The sequence below is a fragment of the Grampus griseus genome (genome assembly GCF_964374135.1).
Source record: "Grampus griseus genome assembly, chromosome: 9".
NCBI lineage: Eukaryota > Metazoa > Chordata > Mammalia > Artiodactyla > Delphinidae > Grampus > Grampus griseus.
Window position 1 is genome coordinate 90,036,503 of NC_139003.1, and position 17,770 is coordinate 90,054,272.

At 41.8% G+C, this 17,770-nt stretch overlaps 1 protein-coding gene across 1 annotated transcript in view; it reads right to left on the reverse strand.

Annotated features, from left to right (window-relative positions):
- Positions 1–10,559: 10,559 nt before the first annotated feature.
- The window catches only part of LAMB4 (laminin subunit beta 4), a gene marked incomplete at both ends in the record, with an annotated part of 112,238 nt that continues 105,027 nt past the window's right edge, over positions 10,560–17,770 (reverse strand). The window contains 1 exon segment of the mRNA XM_082661717.1: positions 10,560–10,699. Within this exon segment, the coding sequence (XP_082517843.1) occupies positions 10,560–10,699 (140 nt within the window).

Genomic DNA, 17,770 nt, shown 5'->3' on the forward strand with positions numbered 1-17,770 from the left:
AAATACTGTATGATATCACTTATATGTGGAATCTAAAATATGACACAAACGAACCTATCTATGAAACAGAAACACAGACATAGGGAACAGACTGGTAGTTGCCAACAGAGAGGGGGTTGGGGGAGGGATGGATTGGGAGGTTGGGGTGAGCAGATATAAGCTTTTATATACAAAATGGATAAACAACAAGGTCCTACTGTATAGCACAGGAACTACATTCAATATCCTATGATAAACCATAATGGAAAAAATAAAAGTATATATATGTATAACTGAATCACTTTACTGTACAGCAGTAATTAACACAACAATTATATATCAACTATACTTAAAGCAAAAAAACGTGCACTGGTTTAGATATGCACTTTCATGGAAGTAATAATCTGGATGGCTGTTATTACAGAGTCCAAGAAATTTTTATATCATATAGAATACTCCCAAACAAGTAGTTCTTTTAGTAGTTAGGTTTATTTTCTTTTCCTACATGATCAAATGAATTTGTTAAATATATATTGTAGTAAATTTTAGATAAAGCTTCATACCTTAAATTTGGCCTATCTTGTACTTATGTTACCTTGTAGTCCTTTTTTTTTTAAACTACATGAGTTTTGAGCACTGAAAATAATTCAGTTGAATGTGTTTAATAACTACAATGTATGCTCATGGAGTTGGATATTCTCTCAAAAGACATACTAGTTTGAAAAGAGTACACTTTTTTGTTCATACATTAAGGATAAAGTATTTCTATTTGGTTAGCTACTTTGACCTTTTTTTTTTCCAAGCAGAAAGAAAGACTTTCTGTGAAATATTAACGTTAAAAATATTTAACTTTTAAGACAAACCACTTAGGTAAAGAAATGGGTTACTCAACTTTAAGAAAATGGTTTTGCTGGATTTGATGGCCCATTAAGTAGAGCCTAAGACCGGTTAAAAGAGCAAGTGATCTTGAAAGAGAGGGCGAGACAAAGGGGTGTATTTCCTATCACACCTGCCTTGGCCTTTCTGCCAACTAGCTGTGTGACCCTGGCTAAATTAACGTCGGTGCGCTACACACAATGAGGGGACGGGACTAGGCAATTGTTTAGATCTCTTGCATTTGGGATTTCTTCAACCTCTTTCCTGAGCAAGAGGCAGGGTCAGGGAGCACATTATGTGTGAGAGCTCCGGAGATGCCTGCATCTAGTGTCTAAGGGTTTGCCCAGCTGCATCTAATACTTCTGATAGTCATTTTATATCTTTTCCCTTGAGAGGTAACCTCTTCCACTGGTAGATTTTATTATTTGGGTTTTTTGTTTGGTTTTTTACACTACCGGGAACGTTTTGTGGGCTAAATATTTCAAAGTCTTCGCTGCAGGAAAGTAGCAGCACTATTAAGATTAGATTTTAATTCTTGGTGCCACGCTGGGATGACTAGAGAGAGCTCTGAAATGCAGTATCCTTTAACTATTACTACCTAGTGAATATAAGATAAAACGCAACCAACCATCTAACCCTAGCCTCTGGTGCCTGTCATCAACAGAGCTATGGTTGCATGTGGAACTATGTCAGATATCGCTGTAAATCAAACACTTGAGTGTTAAAAAAAAAAAATCACAAATTCCATGACAGTAAAGAAGACACTTTGTGTCTCTGTTCAAAAACCCTGTATGTTCTGATTAATGTTTAATATAGATGGTAGTAAGCTTGCTTGGTGTAACAAACTTCGTTCAGGTGGTAGGCTGAATGAGAGACATGTAGGCAGAGCAGGAAAAGCCTTCTGCCACGGCACCCAGAATTTCATGAGTAAAGTTAAAGATTATATGTAGGTTCGAATGAACTTACAAAACAGAAATAGACTCGCAGACACTGAAGACAAACTTCTGGTTACCAAAGGGCAAAGGCGGGCAGGGACAAATCAGCAATTTGGGATTAACAGATACATGCTACTATATATAAAATAGGTCAACAACAAGGACCTACTATATAGCACAGGGAGCTGTAATAATCTGTAAGGGAAAAGAATCTGAAAAAGAATACATGTATACATATAACTGAATCACTTGGCTGTATACCTGAAACTTTGTAAAATCAACTATACTTCAACTAAAAAAAAGATTATATGTAGGTTCAAGTTATTCCCCAGAAGAGACAAAGCTAGGTGCTGACGGATGAGGTGTTAAGAGAAGATCTGCTTTGGCTGCTTTATGTTGGAGAGGGAAAAACATATCCTCCTTCTGCCACTCTCACAAGAGAAGCAGCAGAGGGCTGAGGGCACGGAACATGAAAGAAGAAACAGGGGACTCCTTCTGAGAAATTGTAAGCAGGCAGCTCGTTACTAAAAGCCTTAAAGCTTATAATGGAAAAAGGCAGTGAGAACTTCGATCCACGTTTCAAAACTGTTCCCTTTTCTGAAGCACGAGAATCAGGGCTGGGAAAGAAATTTTAGTTACAAGCATAAAGTGAGTCAAAAAAAAAAAAATGAAAGTTCTGGTCAAGCTTGCTTGGGGAGGGGTGTGGCATGTTGGGGAGGGGTGTGGCATGTTTGTGAGGGGTGGGCGAGGTTGGGGGCAAGGGGTAGTGAGGGCAGCGTGAGGGTTCCTACACAGGAGGTTTGATTAAACTGGTTTAATGACTAAGGGTTACTGAGAAGCCTACTGATTCTAGCTGCATTAATATAAATTTTGCATGTATCTTGAAGGGTATACATAACTATAAAAACCTTTATATATCTAATATTTATAAAAGTAGGTTTTCAAACGTGTCCTTTAGCGTTGTATGCTTAGTCACTTAAGCACAGTCACTTTTTCTAGACAAAGGCTGACTGAGTGAAGAGGAAAGGCTGCGCTTCCCCCTGGCTCAGTGGGCTCTGCCTAGGAAGTGCGCTGTCACCTGTCGGTGAGGCCACGACCTGGGCTGGGGAGTGACTCACCCTCGTTTATGCTGTGTGACTTGGAAAACGTCAACGGTCCTGTAAACACACATACGTGGTGGGGGGAAAGCAAGCGCGAGCAAGGGCAAAGCGAAGACGCTAGATCTCAGAAGCAGAGGCGGCTACACAACAGAGTGAAGAGCTTGGCCTGGGGGGAGTTCTTAGCAGGGGCGGAGTTTCCAGAAAGAGAGAGAGAGAACAGGATTTGCAATAGCTGCTCCGGAGGGGGTTAGTCACCGAGGGGGACAGAGATGCGGATGAGGATTTCTTTTGTCTTACGTATTCTCCCCAAGTGGCATTGTTTCCTCCAAATATGGAAGTAGAGACTTGAATGATTCTCGAATACGTGTTGAGAGAGTTGACCCATAGGGTGAGCTGGGTTCATATTACAGCGAAGAACGTCTAATTCAGCAGTGGTCCGGAGCATGCCTGACCTCCAACACTTTGGAGTCCATTTACAGAACTAACGCATAAGCGAACAAATACTGAGCGTGTTCTTCATTGTGCCGAGTTCTAACAGGGACACTGATGTGGCCGAGGACATTGTGTCTTCAGGGAACTTATCCTCTGGTTAGACGGGTAAGGTTTATCAGCCAGTTGGCAACAGGAGAGAGAGCTTCAGAGAAAGGGCTTTGAAGCAGGCCAGAGAGAGGGGACTGCAGGGTAAAGTGAGCTTTCCCTTAAGGAAAGGGCAGGTTTGGAGGAGCGATAACAATTGGGGTTTCAAGGAGGACAGCACTACAGGAGCGACAGCGGAAGGGAAATACAGATGTACCACATACAACAGGATAGTAATTATGTCTTAAAGGACTGCAGTAACACCGCACTCTGCTCAAAGCCCTTGCACTCGAATTGGCTCTGTGATCCTGGTGGGTTGGCCAGGTCTATTTACTGGCATGTTACAGCTGAAGGAAATGAGGACTTCAGATTCAGAGAGACTGTGAATCACCTGAGATCGCGGAGGGAACGAACCAGGGTTTGCGCTTATCACCTGACCCTTGGTGCTCTGTCCCAATACAGGGCAGAGAGGGGACTGTTGTAGCCGTCTGCAGAGGGTTTAGCGTCCCCTTAGCACCGCAAAGATACTGATGAGAACGTTGGTTCAGCTGCTTTGACAGAGCCCCAAATCATAGTGACATAAATAGGAGGGGTTTGCTTTTCTACCTTATACAAGTTCAGACTGGCAGGTAGTCCAGGGGAGTCAGGCACAGACAGCTTTAATCCACAAGGTCACTGGACCCCTGCAGATCAATGTGCCCCCGCGCCCCCTGCACCCAGAGGCGGAGCTACTTGGACACAGCAACCCAGTTCCTTGGTTCAGCTAATGGGAAGTACTAGCAAGACATTAGACTTGGGGAGGGGGAGCAAGACCGCAGGGTGTTTACGCCCCTAGACTCTCTGCAGGGTGGTCACAGTTGGCTGCATCCCTCAACCAGAGATCACAGGTTGCTGTTTTTTTTTGGCCGTCCCCTCGGTTTGCGGTATCTTAGTTCCCCGACCAAGGACTGAACCCGGACCACCGTAGTGAAAGCACCAAGTCCTAACCACTGCACCACCGGGGAAGTCCCTACAGGTCCTGTTGAATGCCCCTTCTACGCACTCCATCTTTAGTCTGTTGTTTTCACCCTCTGTCCACACCCCTGTCCAACGGTGGCAAGAGCCCCCCGCCTGGTGCTGGATCTGGGGTGCTGTCCTTTATGGCTTTCCTTCTCCCTGTCCACATCTTTGTCAACAGTTCCTTATTAAACCGTCCAGCTCATGCCCTTGTCTCCTGCCGGAACCCTCACCGGTACAGTCCTCCAGGGACCCGTACTGCTTTTACCTTGTTTCACCAGTGTTATCCCCCTCTACATGGTCACATCGGACTCACCATATTGTGGCCCAGCTGAAGGGTGAAAAAACAAATGGAAGGTGTATTCGTCTCCTATAGCTGCTATAACTAATCACCGCAAACACAGGCCTTAAAACAACATGACTTTACCTTACAGTTCTGTGGGTTCAACGTCTGACACGGGTCTCCCGGGGCTGAAGTCAAGGTGTCCCATGGCTGTCCTCTCTGTTTGGAACCAGCAGAGGAGAATCCTTTTCCTTGCTTCTTCCAGCTCCAAAACCACCAGCAGCCGCCAAGCCCTTCCCAGCCTGGCGTCTCTCTCTGCCGCCTCCTTCCTCGTTTATAAACCTTTATGATTACATTGGGCCCACCTGGGTAATCCAGGCTGATTGCCCTGCGTCAAGGTCAGCTGATTAGTAGATCAGCACCATAATTCCACCTGTAATCCTAATTTCTCTTTACCATGTAATATAACCTCTTCTTAAAGGTTACAGAGATGACAAAGACATCTTTTGGAGGCCATTATTCTGCCTACAGCAGAGGGCAAACAGTTTCCCTTTTTTTTTAATTGACGTACAGTTGATGTACAATGTTGTGTTAATTTCAGGTGTACAGCACAGTGATTCAGTTATACATATATGTATATATATATATTCCTTTTCAGATTCTTTTCCATTATAGGTTATTACAAGACACTGAGTACAGTTCCCTGTGCTATACAGTAGGTCCTTGTTGTTTACCTATTCTATATATAGTAGTTTGCATGTGTTAACCCTAAACTCCTGACTTAGCCCTCCCCCTCCTCCCTTTTCCCTGTGGTAACCGTAAGTTTCTTTTCTGTGTCTGAGTCTATTTCTAAACAGGTTACTTTTAAGGTTGTGCCCTTGTAGTTACACTCAACACTCTCACGACCATCCTGTTGGTCAGAATTTAGTCCTGTGGTCATACTGAACCGCAAGGGAGGTTGAGAAATATAGTCTAAGTAGGCAGCCGTGTGCCTGGTTCAACCATGGAGGAGTTCTAGTACCAAAAGAAAGAAGAGGGATATCGAACAGCACTTTCTAGCCTGTGCCCCATCAGGCTCCTTTGCTCTTGCCGGGATCTACTTTCTGTTTCCCTTCACTTCATTTTGCCCCCTTGGGGCTTTGCTAATTGCACTCACCTACTGCCCCTGAGCTGCCCTTCACCTGGGATTGGTTTCTAATTTAGGAGAAGACATAGAATTGTTTCCTAAATGGACCACACCAGCTACCTCATCATCAGTTGTCCCGATATTCATAATTTCTCTAATGATTATCCCGATCTTCATAGTGAACTCAGGGGTGAGTTGCAAATGTTTCTAGCTGGTCTCTGGTAACAGGGTTTCCTCACACTTACTGGCCCGCACACCTGCTGTGGGGCCTACCCAGCCCGTGGTCCACCATCTTGCTCTGCCTTCCACATGCAGTGTCTTAGGTTTTATCTGCCCACCCCCACTATCGAATCTTCCAGTCTCAGTCTCTACCAGCCTGGTCACTACTCCCAGTGACCTTGGCTCCTGGCCCCTACCCTTCCCTCAACCCCTGCTCTGGGATGTCAGAATTCAGTCTAACCTTCTCTGTGTTGGTCTCTCATGCCTCAGCAGACCTCCCAGTGCTGGGTAGTTGATGTAGCGTTCACTCAACTCATATTTAGCAAACTATTAGAATAATTATAATAGAGGCAAAGGAAATGGATGCATGTTGATGCGTGTAATATTTATAGGAAGAAATAAAATTATCTTCTAATCACATTATTTGTTGACTATCCTATATAGGTGCTTTACATACTCTAATTCATTTAATTCTTCTTCGTTTTTAGCTACTTACATCAAATTATCTTCCTTAGATGGGAGGCAGAGCCATGCCTTCTACCAGGAAAGTTGATGAAGCGTCGTATAGGCAGAATACACGGATCTAAAACTAAGGGTGGAAATACGTGTGAGGCTGCTCACACTTAGATCCAAATGACTCACAGGCAAAATGTTACTTCCTGCACCGATGACTTTGGGCTCTTGTCTCTAAGGAAGTCTCTTGTCACCTGACAACACAACAGTTGTTCCACTGACTGGAATACATACCATTTCCCAGTTTTTCAGGCTTCTCATGCTAAAGGATAAACAAGACAAAATAACGGGGGGGGGGGGAATTATAATTTTGACTGGGGTCATTGATCTCGATTTTTAAAGGGAAATAGAGCTGCTGGTGCACAGTGGCTAGAACCTGGACAGTCTACTCTTGCCACGTCCCAGGGAAAAATATGAGAGCAATCTCCTTCATTTGTGCAGGGCCTTGCAAGGCTCAGAATCCTCAGGAAAGAAGGTTTGGGTCTCTCTACCTGGCAAAGAGATGCTTGCTGAAGACAGAATATAAAGATCAGAAATCCAGACTACAGCTTTTTGAGTAGTTTCAGACGTCTGCGACCTCAATCTGTGTTTCTCAATATGTGATATTTTATAGGTACTTATAGTTTTATTATGAAATAGAAAATATACTTAACTTTTTAATCCCTTTCCCCACTGCTATTCTGTACTTAGCATATGTTGGTAGTGAACTTTATCATTTTGATTTATGAATTCAGTACATCAAGACAGACTTGTAACACAGGTAGAAAAGGAACAGAGTTCAGCTGGAGACACCACCTGAGAGCTGGATGCACTGAGTGAGTGATGGGATCTTAGGTTGGTTCCCCTGAAGACCGGGGATATGCTTTCAGATGGCTGAGTGAATGCAACACTGTGTTTGGTGGAAACATTTGTTTTTGTTTTAGAAGAAAAGATGGAATGAAGAATGTATTATGATATTAGGAAGTCAAAGAGGTGGGCTAGAATGGAAATTTGTAATTCATTGATGCCTGGAAGCAAAATCCTTCCTACCTTGGAAGAGTCCAAATTAGGTAGAGGCAAAATTCCCCTCCCACTACCAGAGCCCAAGCGGGCAGACATTCTCTCTTCTCACTCCCTGGCAGCCAGGGCACATGAGAAGGCTCAGCCCACTGGGCACTTCTACTAGGGATGTTGAGTCATGAGAAAGTGACACAAGAGGGACTTCCCTGGTGGCTCAGTGGTTAAGAATCCGCCTGCCAATGCCAGGGGACATGGGTTCGATCCCTGACCTGGGATGATCCCACATGCCACAGAGCAAGTAAGCCCATGCGCCACAACTACTGAAAACGCGCTCTGGAGCCCGTGCGCCACAACTACTGAGCCCCCGCATCACAACTACTGAAACCTGTGCACCCTAGAACCCATGCTCCGCAATGAGAAGCCACTGCAATAAGCCCACACACCGCAACGAAGAGTAGCTCGCGCTCGCAGCAGCTAGAGAAAGCCCGCATAGCAACAAAGATCCAACACAGCCAATAAATAAATTAATCAAAAAAAAGTGACACTAGCAGCAGGGACGGCTGGAAATTAACAGGATGGTGGAGAGTGTCTATCAGGGCCAGCATGAGCAACCTTACCTGAGTGTCCCTGAGGAGTGATCTTGAATATACGCCCAGATGCATAATTGTCCTTGGTTACATTTTCTCCAGCCATTTCTTCAATTTTATGTGCTTTCAGATATCCTTCTTGTAAATTCCCTTCCTGCTTGATAAGCTCTCCTCGGTTTTCAGTGTTTGCAGTCAAGAACTCAGACTGGGAAAACCATAATATTTAGTTGTTTTTTTATGTTTAGTTATTTGGATTCTTTTCATTTTACCGTAAGTAGTGTGGCAATGAATTATCCCCAAAGCTCCTCTCTCCAGACCCCCGTGTTTAAGATTTAAACAGGTTTAAACAGGTACAGGTTTAACTGGTCTCAGGATAGATCATGCTATACATTGTCAAATTACTTCACAGTGAATAGGAGATACTGTTTTCACTGAATCTTTGTGTTGGTCACATCAAACTGATACAGCAAGTAATATAAGTTAAGATGATTTATCTGACATAACCGAGGAATGAGATTTTCCACCTATGTACATTTTAAAAAGGATAACCAAAGCTTACTATTTTCAACACCAAAGTCTAGAAACCATAATCACTTTTTAGTTACAGTCTTTCCAAAGTACATCACATATTTCCAACCTCATCAAACTGCAATCCCTGGAGGCCCACAGAGATGATGGGTTTACCTTTGCCCTTGCACTTGATTCCTCATGACTGGGGAATTTTCGGTCTCTCTGGAACTCAACAGCCTCCCTAGATAGAGGACAGAAACTCTTCCCTCTTTAACCCTTTCCTCACTCTCTGGCCTATTACTTGTAGAGTCTGCCCACTGTAGAGGTAGAACAACTGAACGTAGCTATTTCAAACAGATCACCATGCTTGCAAAACTAAGTCTATCATTTGTACCAAGTTGAAAGTCATCATCCTAGTGGGAAAGTTGGAGTGTGTTCCACTCTCTACATTGGCGCAAACAATCATGTTTGTGATAGTCGTGTTCTTCGTCTGGTTCATTCTGGGGGCTGTTCGTTGGTGGAAGTTTCCAAAAGTCCAAGTGCTGGATGCATGGAGGATTACAACCATGTATTTCAAGAGAGACTTCTGGGGTGGTCCTTCCTGTAGAAAAGTTTCATCCTATTCTTTAGAATCACCAGGGAAACTGCGATTTTCCTTAGTAACCTACATCTAAAGAAATTCCATACTTATATGGAATCCTAAAGCTCCTTTGTTGCATTTTTAAATCCATCTGTTATGAGTCAGCCCTTAATGGAAATGGTTCCAGCTGCTTTCTCTCTTTTATACATCAGTGTTGATGTATATGATCTCTCATTCACAAACGTGAATTGAGACGTTCAAATTCCCTTAAAATAATCCCTCCAAAGGAGAGCGTTCAGTGTGCTCTGTCATACAACATACACGCAAGAAAAGTTAATACGAAATCATAGATCCATTTTGAAATGAAACAATCTGATCTTTTATACTAAACAATAGCAACATGATTGCTAGTCTTTTAAAAATGAGCAGATCTTACAGCAAAAATGCTTGCAGACAAATTATGAAAAGTAGCTCAATATTTATCTTCTTGTATATTGTTCTAGTGCCATTTGGGAAAAACAGAATCCTTTGCTTGAGAGAATGAATATGTAGGAGAGTGGGTGTAAAAATGAGTTATATTTTGAACTGTATGCATTTTATTCAGAACAGAATAAGAGTTTTACAGACAAAGCAAATCCAGATAGAAACTACAGAACAGTCTAGTATATCCCATCCATATTTATGCCATCCTAGTATTAGAAATATTGATTTATTTAAATTTGTTTAAATTTATTTTATTGTGGTAAGAACATTTAATGAGATTTACACTCAACGCTTAAGTGTACAATACATTAGCATTGACTATATGTATAACGTAAGGCAGATCTCTAGAACTTACTCATCTTGCTTAACTGAAACTTTACTCCCATTGATGAGAACTCCCTACTCCCCCCACCCCAGCTGCTAGCAACTTATTTAACACTTAGGTTCACTGGACTGAAATGAGTTTGAATACATACTTATTTGTAGATTTGTACTTGTTATATGTACATATGTCTATATCTATTGTATGTCACATTTAGGCTATGAAAGGAAAGGAAGGCAAAAGGAAAGGTTTCCGAAACCAGAGATGATCCCTTTACTACTCCCTTTCTATTCCATATAAAGTGGCATTGCCTTAGCCAAGCTTCACTCCCCAGCTACACTGGGCAAGGAGAGGGCTCAGGGATGGAGGCAGAAGAGGCTGACCATCTGTGCGTCCCAACTTCAGCACTGCACCTCAGGTTTGCTCATGAGAAGCCAGAAACGAAGGCACAGGTGATTTTGCACTTTAACTCCGCCTAACTGTAGCAGGTAGCATATTTATTTTCTTGCTCAATAATTTCTTTTTTAATGGCAATGACTTGATCTTCCAACTGTTTCAGCTGATCAGCTTTTTCTTGTCTACTTAGATTCAAAGCTTGGATCTTTGTTTCTAAATCTTAAAGAAGAAAATGGAGTAAATGTTTAATTAGGTCCCATTTGTTTATTTTTATTTTCATTACTCTAGGAGGTGGATCAAAAGAGATCCTGCTGCGATTTATGTCAGAGTGTTCTGCCTATGTTTTCCTCTAAGAGTTTTATAGTATTCAGTCTTACATTTAGGTCTTTAATCCATTTTGAGTTTATTTTTGTGTATAGTGTTAGAGAATGTTCTAATTTCATTCTTTTACATGTAGCTGTCCAGTTTTCCCAGCACCACTTATTGAAGAGAGTCTCTTTTCTCCATTGTATATTCTTGCCAACTTTGCCACAAATTAGGTGACCATAGGTGCGTGGGTTTATCTCTGGAGTTTCTATCCTGTTCCACTGATCTATATTTCTGGTTTTGTACCAGTACCATATTGTTTTGATTACTGTAGCTTTATAGTATAGTCTGAAGTCAGGGAACCTGATTCCTCCAGCTCCATTTCTCTTTCTCAAGATAGCTTTGGCTATTTGGGGTCTTCTGTGTGTCCATACAAATTAAAAACAGAGCTACCATATGATCCAGCAATTCCACTCCCAGGCATATATCCAGAGAAAACCATAACTTGAAAAGATACATGTACCCCAATATTCATTGCAGCACTATTTACAATAGCCAGGACATGGAAGCAACCTAAATGTCAATGGATGGATGAATGGATAAAGAAGATGTGGTACATATATATAATGGAATATTATTCAGCCATAAAAAGAACAAAATAATGCCATTTGCAGCAACGTGGATGGACCTAGAGATTGTCATGCTGAGTCAAGTAAGTCAGACAGAGAAAGACAAATAACATATGACATTGCTTATATGTGGAACTAAAAAATGGTACAAATGAACTTATTTACAAAACAGAAATAGAGTCACCGATGTGGAAAACAAACTTACGGTTACCAAGGGGGGAAGGGGAGAAGGGATACACTGGGAGATTGGGATGGACATACACACACTACTAGGTATAAAATAGATAACTAATAAGGACCTACTGTATAGCACAGGAAACTCTACTCAATACTTTGTAATGACTTACAAGGGAAAAGAATCTACAAAAGAATGGTATATGTATATGTGTAACTGATTCACTTTGCTATACAGCAGAAACTAACATAACATTGTAAATCAACTGTACTCCAATAAAAATTAATTTAAAAGAAGTGGAGTAAATGATATCTATTTGATAGATTCCTCCTGGATACCCATGTTATACCAAACACAGGGATTTATATGTCAATTAAGGACATATTTAGTTTTCTGTTTTGATTCAATGGATAAAGCACTTATTTTCACCAGATTTCTCAAGGTTTTCACCTAAATCAGCAAATTGATATTTTTGTCTAAAGCTAGTTAGAATTCATTAGAAATGAAAAGACAGAGGACAAGCCTTGATTGGATTTGGTGAAGTGCTGTATTTTCAAAGATTTGTTCTTCCTATATTCACTTTTTTTTAACATCTTTATTGGAGTATAATTGCTTTACAATGGTGTGTTAGTTTCTGCTTTATAACAAAGTGAATCAGTTATACATACACATATGTTCCCATATCTCTTCCCTCTTGCATCTCCCTCCCTCCCACCCTCCCTATCCCACCCCTCTAGGTGGTCACAAAGCACCAAGCTCATCTCCCTGTGCCATGTGGCTGCTTCCCACTAGCTATCTATTTTACGTTTGGTAGTGTATATATGTCCATGCCATTCTCTCACTTTGTCACAGCTTACCCTTCCTCCTCCCCATATCCTCGAGTCCATTCTCTAGTAGGTCTGTGTCTTTATTCCTGTCTTGCCCCTAGGTTTTTTATGACCATTTTTTTCCTTAGATTCCATATATATGTGTTAGCATACGGTATTTGTTTTACTTTTTCTGACTTACTTCACTCTATGACAGTCTCTGGGTCCATCCACCTCACTACAAATATCTCAATTTTGTTTCTTTTTATGGCTGAATAATATTCCATTGTATATATGTGCCACATCTTCTTTATCCATTCATCCGATGATGGACACTTAGGTTGCTTCCATGTCCTGGCTATTGTAAATAGAGCTGCAATGAACATTTTGGTACATGAGTCTTTTTGAATTATGGTTTTCTCAGGGTATATGCCCAGTAGTGGGATTGCTGGGTCATATGGTAGTTCTAGTTTTAGTTTTTTAAGGAACCTCCATACTGTTCTCCATAGTGGCTGTATCAATTTACATTCCCACCGACAGTGCAAGAGTGTTCCCTTTCCTCCACAACCCCTCCAGCATTTATTGTTTCTAGATTTTTTGATGATGGCCATTCTGACCGGTGTGAGGTGATATCTCATTGTAGTTTTGATTTGCATTTCTCTAATGATTAATGATGTTGAGCATTCTTTCATGTGTTTGTTGGCAATCTGTATATCTTCTTTGGAGAAATGTCTATTTAGGTCTTCTGCCCATTTCTGGATTGGGTTGTTTGTTATTTTGTTATTGAGCTGCATGAGCTGCTTGTAAATCTTGGAGATTAATCCTTTGTCAGTTGCTTCATTTGCAAATATTTTCTCCCATTCTGAGAGTTGTCTTTTGGTCTTGTTTATGGTTTCCTTTGCTGTGCAAAAGCTCTGAAGTTTCATTAGGTCCCATTTGTTTATTTTTGTTTTTATTTCCATTTCTCTAGGAGGTGGATCAAAAAGGATCTTGCTGTGATTTATGTCATAGAGTGTTCTGCCTGTTTTCCTCTAAGAGTTTGATAGTGTCTGGCCTTACATTTAGATCTTTAATCCACTTTGAGTTTATTTTTGTGTATGGTGTTAGGGAGTGTTCTCATTTCATACTTTTACACGTACCTGTCCAGTTTTCCCAGCACCACTTATTGAAGAGGCCATCTTTTCTCCACTGTATAGTCTTGCCTCCTTTGTCAAAGATAAGGCGACCATATGTGCATGGGTTTATCTCTGGGCTTTCTATCCTGTAAGTGTCCATCACTTTAGGGCTTCCCAATCTTACAGGAAATAGACTGAAGACACTTTTTTAAAAGACACGTTCATTTCTTCATTCTTCTCTGCTGATATGGAAGTCCCTGAACAGTAAAAGCAAAGTGATGCTTTTCACTCTTATCCAACCATGCATCTGTCTATGAATCCATCCATGCATTTATCCATGAATCCATCCATGCATACATCCATGTGTCTATCCATGCATCCATCCACTCATTTATCCATTCTTCATCCAACAAATACCTGAGAATTATAGTAAACCCTAACCAGGAGCCCATAGAGTAGTGGATAGAAGAGGCACAGAGAGCTATAGTTAACAGTGTGAAGTGGTCTTTAGAAAAGAAACTGACCTTAGGTTGAAGTGGAACTTCTAAAGGAAGGAAGGTAAATGTTCCACTTCACTCGGTCATATCACACCTGGATACTCAGTTGGTTTGGAATAACTGTCAGAATAGCATGTAGCATGTGTTTAGAGGAACAAGCTAGATTGCTGGAGAAATATGAAATTGTCTTGTGAACAAAAGTTGAATTAACTTTTATGTTTACATTTCATACAGAGAAAGAAGATTCAGGGTGTGTGCTATAGCTATTTTCAAGTATTTGTGGCCAGAAAAGCAGAGTAAATGTGTTTTTGGTCATCCTGAGGACACAGAATAGAACACAGCAGGTGAAAGCTCCATGAAGGAGGATTTTTGTCTGAATACAGAGAACTTTCTAGTAGTCACAGCAGTTCAAAGACTAAGGAGCTGCTTTGGAAGGTGGTGAGCATTCTATCACCAGAAACTTTCAAATACGGGCTATCTGGGATTGAACAGGGGAGTCAGCATTGGAAGGGTATTTGTACGAAAAGAAAAATAGATCCTTGGGTTTCTACCAAGGAACTTAACAAGATCGTGCTGGATACTTTCCATTTGCCCCACCAGATCCCTGACCCATCCTGCTCTGTGTCCTGGAGAGAAAGGCAGCCTCCACAGATGACATCACCTGGCTCCCTTGATCTCAGGCTTTCGTTCACACTTGGCCACTGGCCAGTTCTGAGAAGTGATCAGAGGGTGGCAAGAGTGAGCAGAATGCACCCTTGGTGAGCAGCAGGGTTCTGGCAGTCCTGCCCTCTCTCAAGTCCAGCTCCTGCAGGGTGGCCTCCTCCCTTCTGTCCTCGTACTCACAGTGCTGCTTCCCAGCACGCACACTCCTCCTTCCCATGGCTCATTCAGGTCCAGGGATGCTAATGGCTTCTCTGCTGGTCACCCAGGGCCTCCAAACCCTTGGTTGATTCCCTTAATTCCTGTGTTATTTTTTTTTTTTCTAGTTCCTTCCACCAAGAAATAGAGTCTATTTACCCTCTCTCCCCAAACCAGGTCCAGCTTTGCAAGTTGTTTTGACCAATAGAAAGTGGAAGAAATGATGTTGCTGGACCTCAATCAAGAGCCTCGCGCCTTCTGCCCATTCTTACGGAACCCTGTAACCACCAGGCTCTAAAGCAGCCTGGAATGAAAGACCCTGTGGAGAGAGGCCCAGCAACTCTGCCAAGCCTGGGCCCTGGCAGACAATGCGGCTGCTTGAGTAACAGCCCAGGAGAGACCTGCACCACCCGGACAACCCCCCCACACACAATGCACGCTTGTTGTTCTAAGCCATTACATTGGGGGAACAGTTTGTGATGCAGTAGATAGATAAGTGAGACAACTCCGCTTATAAACACACAATCCAGAATTACATCCAAGTGTGCTTTTTGTTTCTTGCTGGGATGCTGACTGACACAAAGCTCCACGGAGGGACCCTGGCTGCAGACTGGGGCCCACTCCCCACTCTCTCCGCTTTGATCTCGTCAGGTTAAGTCAGGGCTCCTTTCTGGAATCCCATGGGCATCTCTTCCTAACCACAGACCTTGTGGTTCAGCCTCTTCTTAAGTGGCAGAGTTGGGAAGATGGCCAAACCACTGTCTTAGTTTCCTATCTTGTTGAGTTGTGAAAACAGCCTTATGGTGAGAAGAAAAAAAAAGTACTAGAATGCATTAGTTTTGACCTGAGAAGTCGCCTGACTCAAACTTCTCTTCCAACCTAATTTTAAGAACTGTGAAAGTTTTAGTCTATGGGGAAAAGTGGCAACAATGCAGACCCTGACATAAAATATAAGACAGAAAAGGTCCTCCTGGTGTTTTTGTTCTCACAGGAAGGACCAAGGTCTGGGAATAATAGAAACTGATTTTTCATGGTATCGCCTATGGAGTGCAAGGTAAAAACAACATTTGTCTTTTTGAATCTTTCCTAGTATTTCCCTCTTTAAATTATTAAGAAAATACTGAAAGTGAAAAAAACTCACTACTTTTTACAACAATTCTGTAAATGTAAAAAGTAGTGTTTTCCTCTTCACCCCCCTTGCCCCCACAGATATCTAATGGTAACAGTTTGGTATGTATTTTTCCTGACTTTGGCCCACACTAATGTTGCGTTCTCATTTTTTTCATTTCATAACAATGATATAAATAGTTGTAGGGCCAATGACTCATTTTATAATAAAGTAGCATTTGTAAGTGAGAGTTGTTTTTTTTTGGCCCCGTCCTGCGGCATGTGGGATCTTACTTCCCCTACCAGGGATCGAACCCGTGCCCTCTGCATTGGGAGTGCAGAGTCTTAACTCCTGGACTGCCAGGGAAGTCCCTGGGTTATTTTAGCATTTTGAGAGTTACTTATATTCGAAATGAATATGGTTAATTTTAAAGTTGTGGGAGACAATAAATAAAACTAGAAGTAAAACTAGACCACTTATCATTCAATATTTCTTGATGATTTAGAGGTGGTTCAGGACATGATGATTGCCCAGAACAATCATGAGTATCAGCTGCGGAAAAAAACACTGATTACCTTTCTGATTGCATGTGTTCTATGTTTGCTACACTTTTAGTGCATCAAAATTTCCATTTTTTTCAAGAGTATGTTTCCTTTCTGGATTGCTACCTACAGACCCATGATAAATGACTTAGCACCCTAGAGTCTAGATCGTAACTCCAAAAAAGTAACTTGCAGGAGCGGAGAAAATGAGCAGCACAGCTTAGGACGGGGTTTTCCAACCTCGGCACCATTGATACTTTGGGCAGAATAATTGTTCATTATCAGGGGGATGTCCTGTGCGTTACAGGACATTTAGCAACATCCCTGGCCTCCGTCCACTAGAATGTTAGTTGCACCACTAGCTGTGACACGCAGAAATGTATTCAGACATTTTTATCCCCAGGGGAGGGGATAAAATCACCCCTGGTTGAGAAGTACCAAGTTAGGACAAGGGCATTTCAAAGTGACCATAGGCAATCTCAGTGTGTTCCAATTAATGCAGACAGAGCTCATCAGTACTTGTTGACATAAAATCAGGCACGAGGCATATTCCCTTACAGTCACAAACCCACCTCCTACTTCTCTCTCCTCGGTGGACTCAGAAGTGGTTAAACTGTGTCAACGATAAATTGAAATTGGTATATGTTCTACCAGAAAGGTGGAGTATTACGATGTTATTGTCCAACTGCAGGAGTGGGTAAAAGGATAGAGAGAACTACCACATGGTCCAGGAATCCCGGACTTGTGTATATATATGAGAAAACCAAATCTGTTATCTCAAAGAGATATCTGTACTCCTGTGTTCACTGCAGCACTATTCACAAGAGCCAAGACGTGGAAACAACCTGAGCGTCTGTCAGTGGATGACTGGATAAGGAAAGTGTGAGAGGCATATATACACACATCAGATATATACACATGTATGTATAAATATAATTCATCATTACAAACAAGGAAATCCTGCCATTTGCAACAACATGAACGAACCTAGAGGACATTACGCTAAATGAAAGTAAGCCAGAGAAAGACAAATCTGTATGATATCACTTATATATGGAATCTAAAAAAAAAAAAAGTTGAACTCATAGAATGAGTAGAATGGTGGTTGCCAGGGGTTGGGGGATGGGGAAATGGGGGGAGATGTTGGTCAGAGTACAGACTTCCAGTTATAAGATGAATGGGTTCTGGGGATCAATCAGATTGTATTGTATATGTGGGTAGATCTGAAGCATTCTCACCACATACACACAAAAA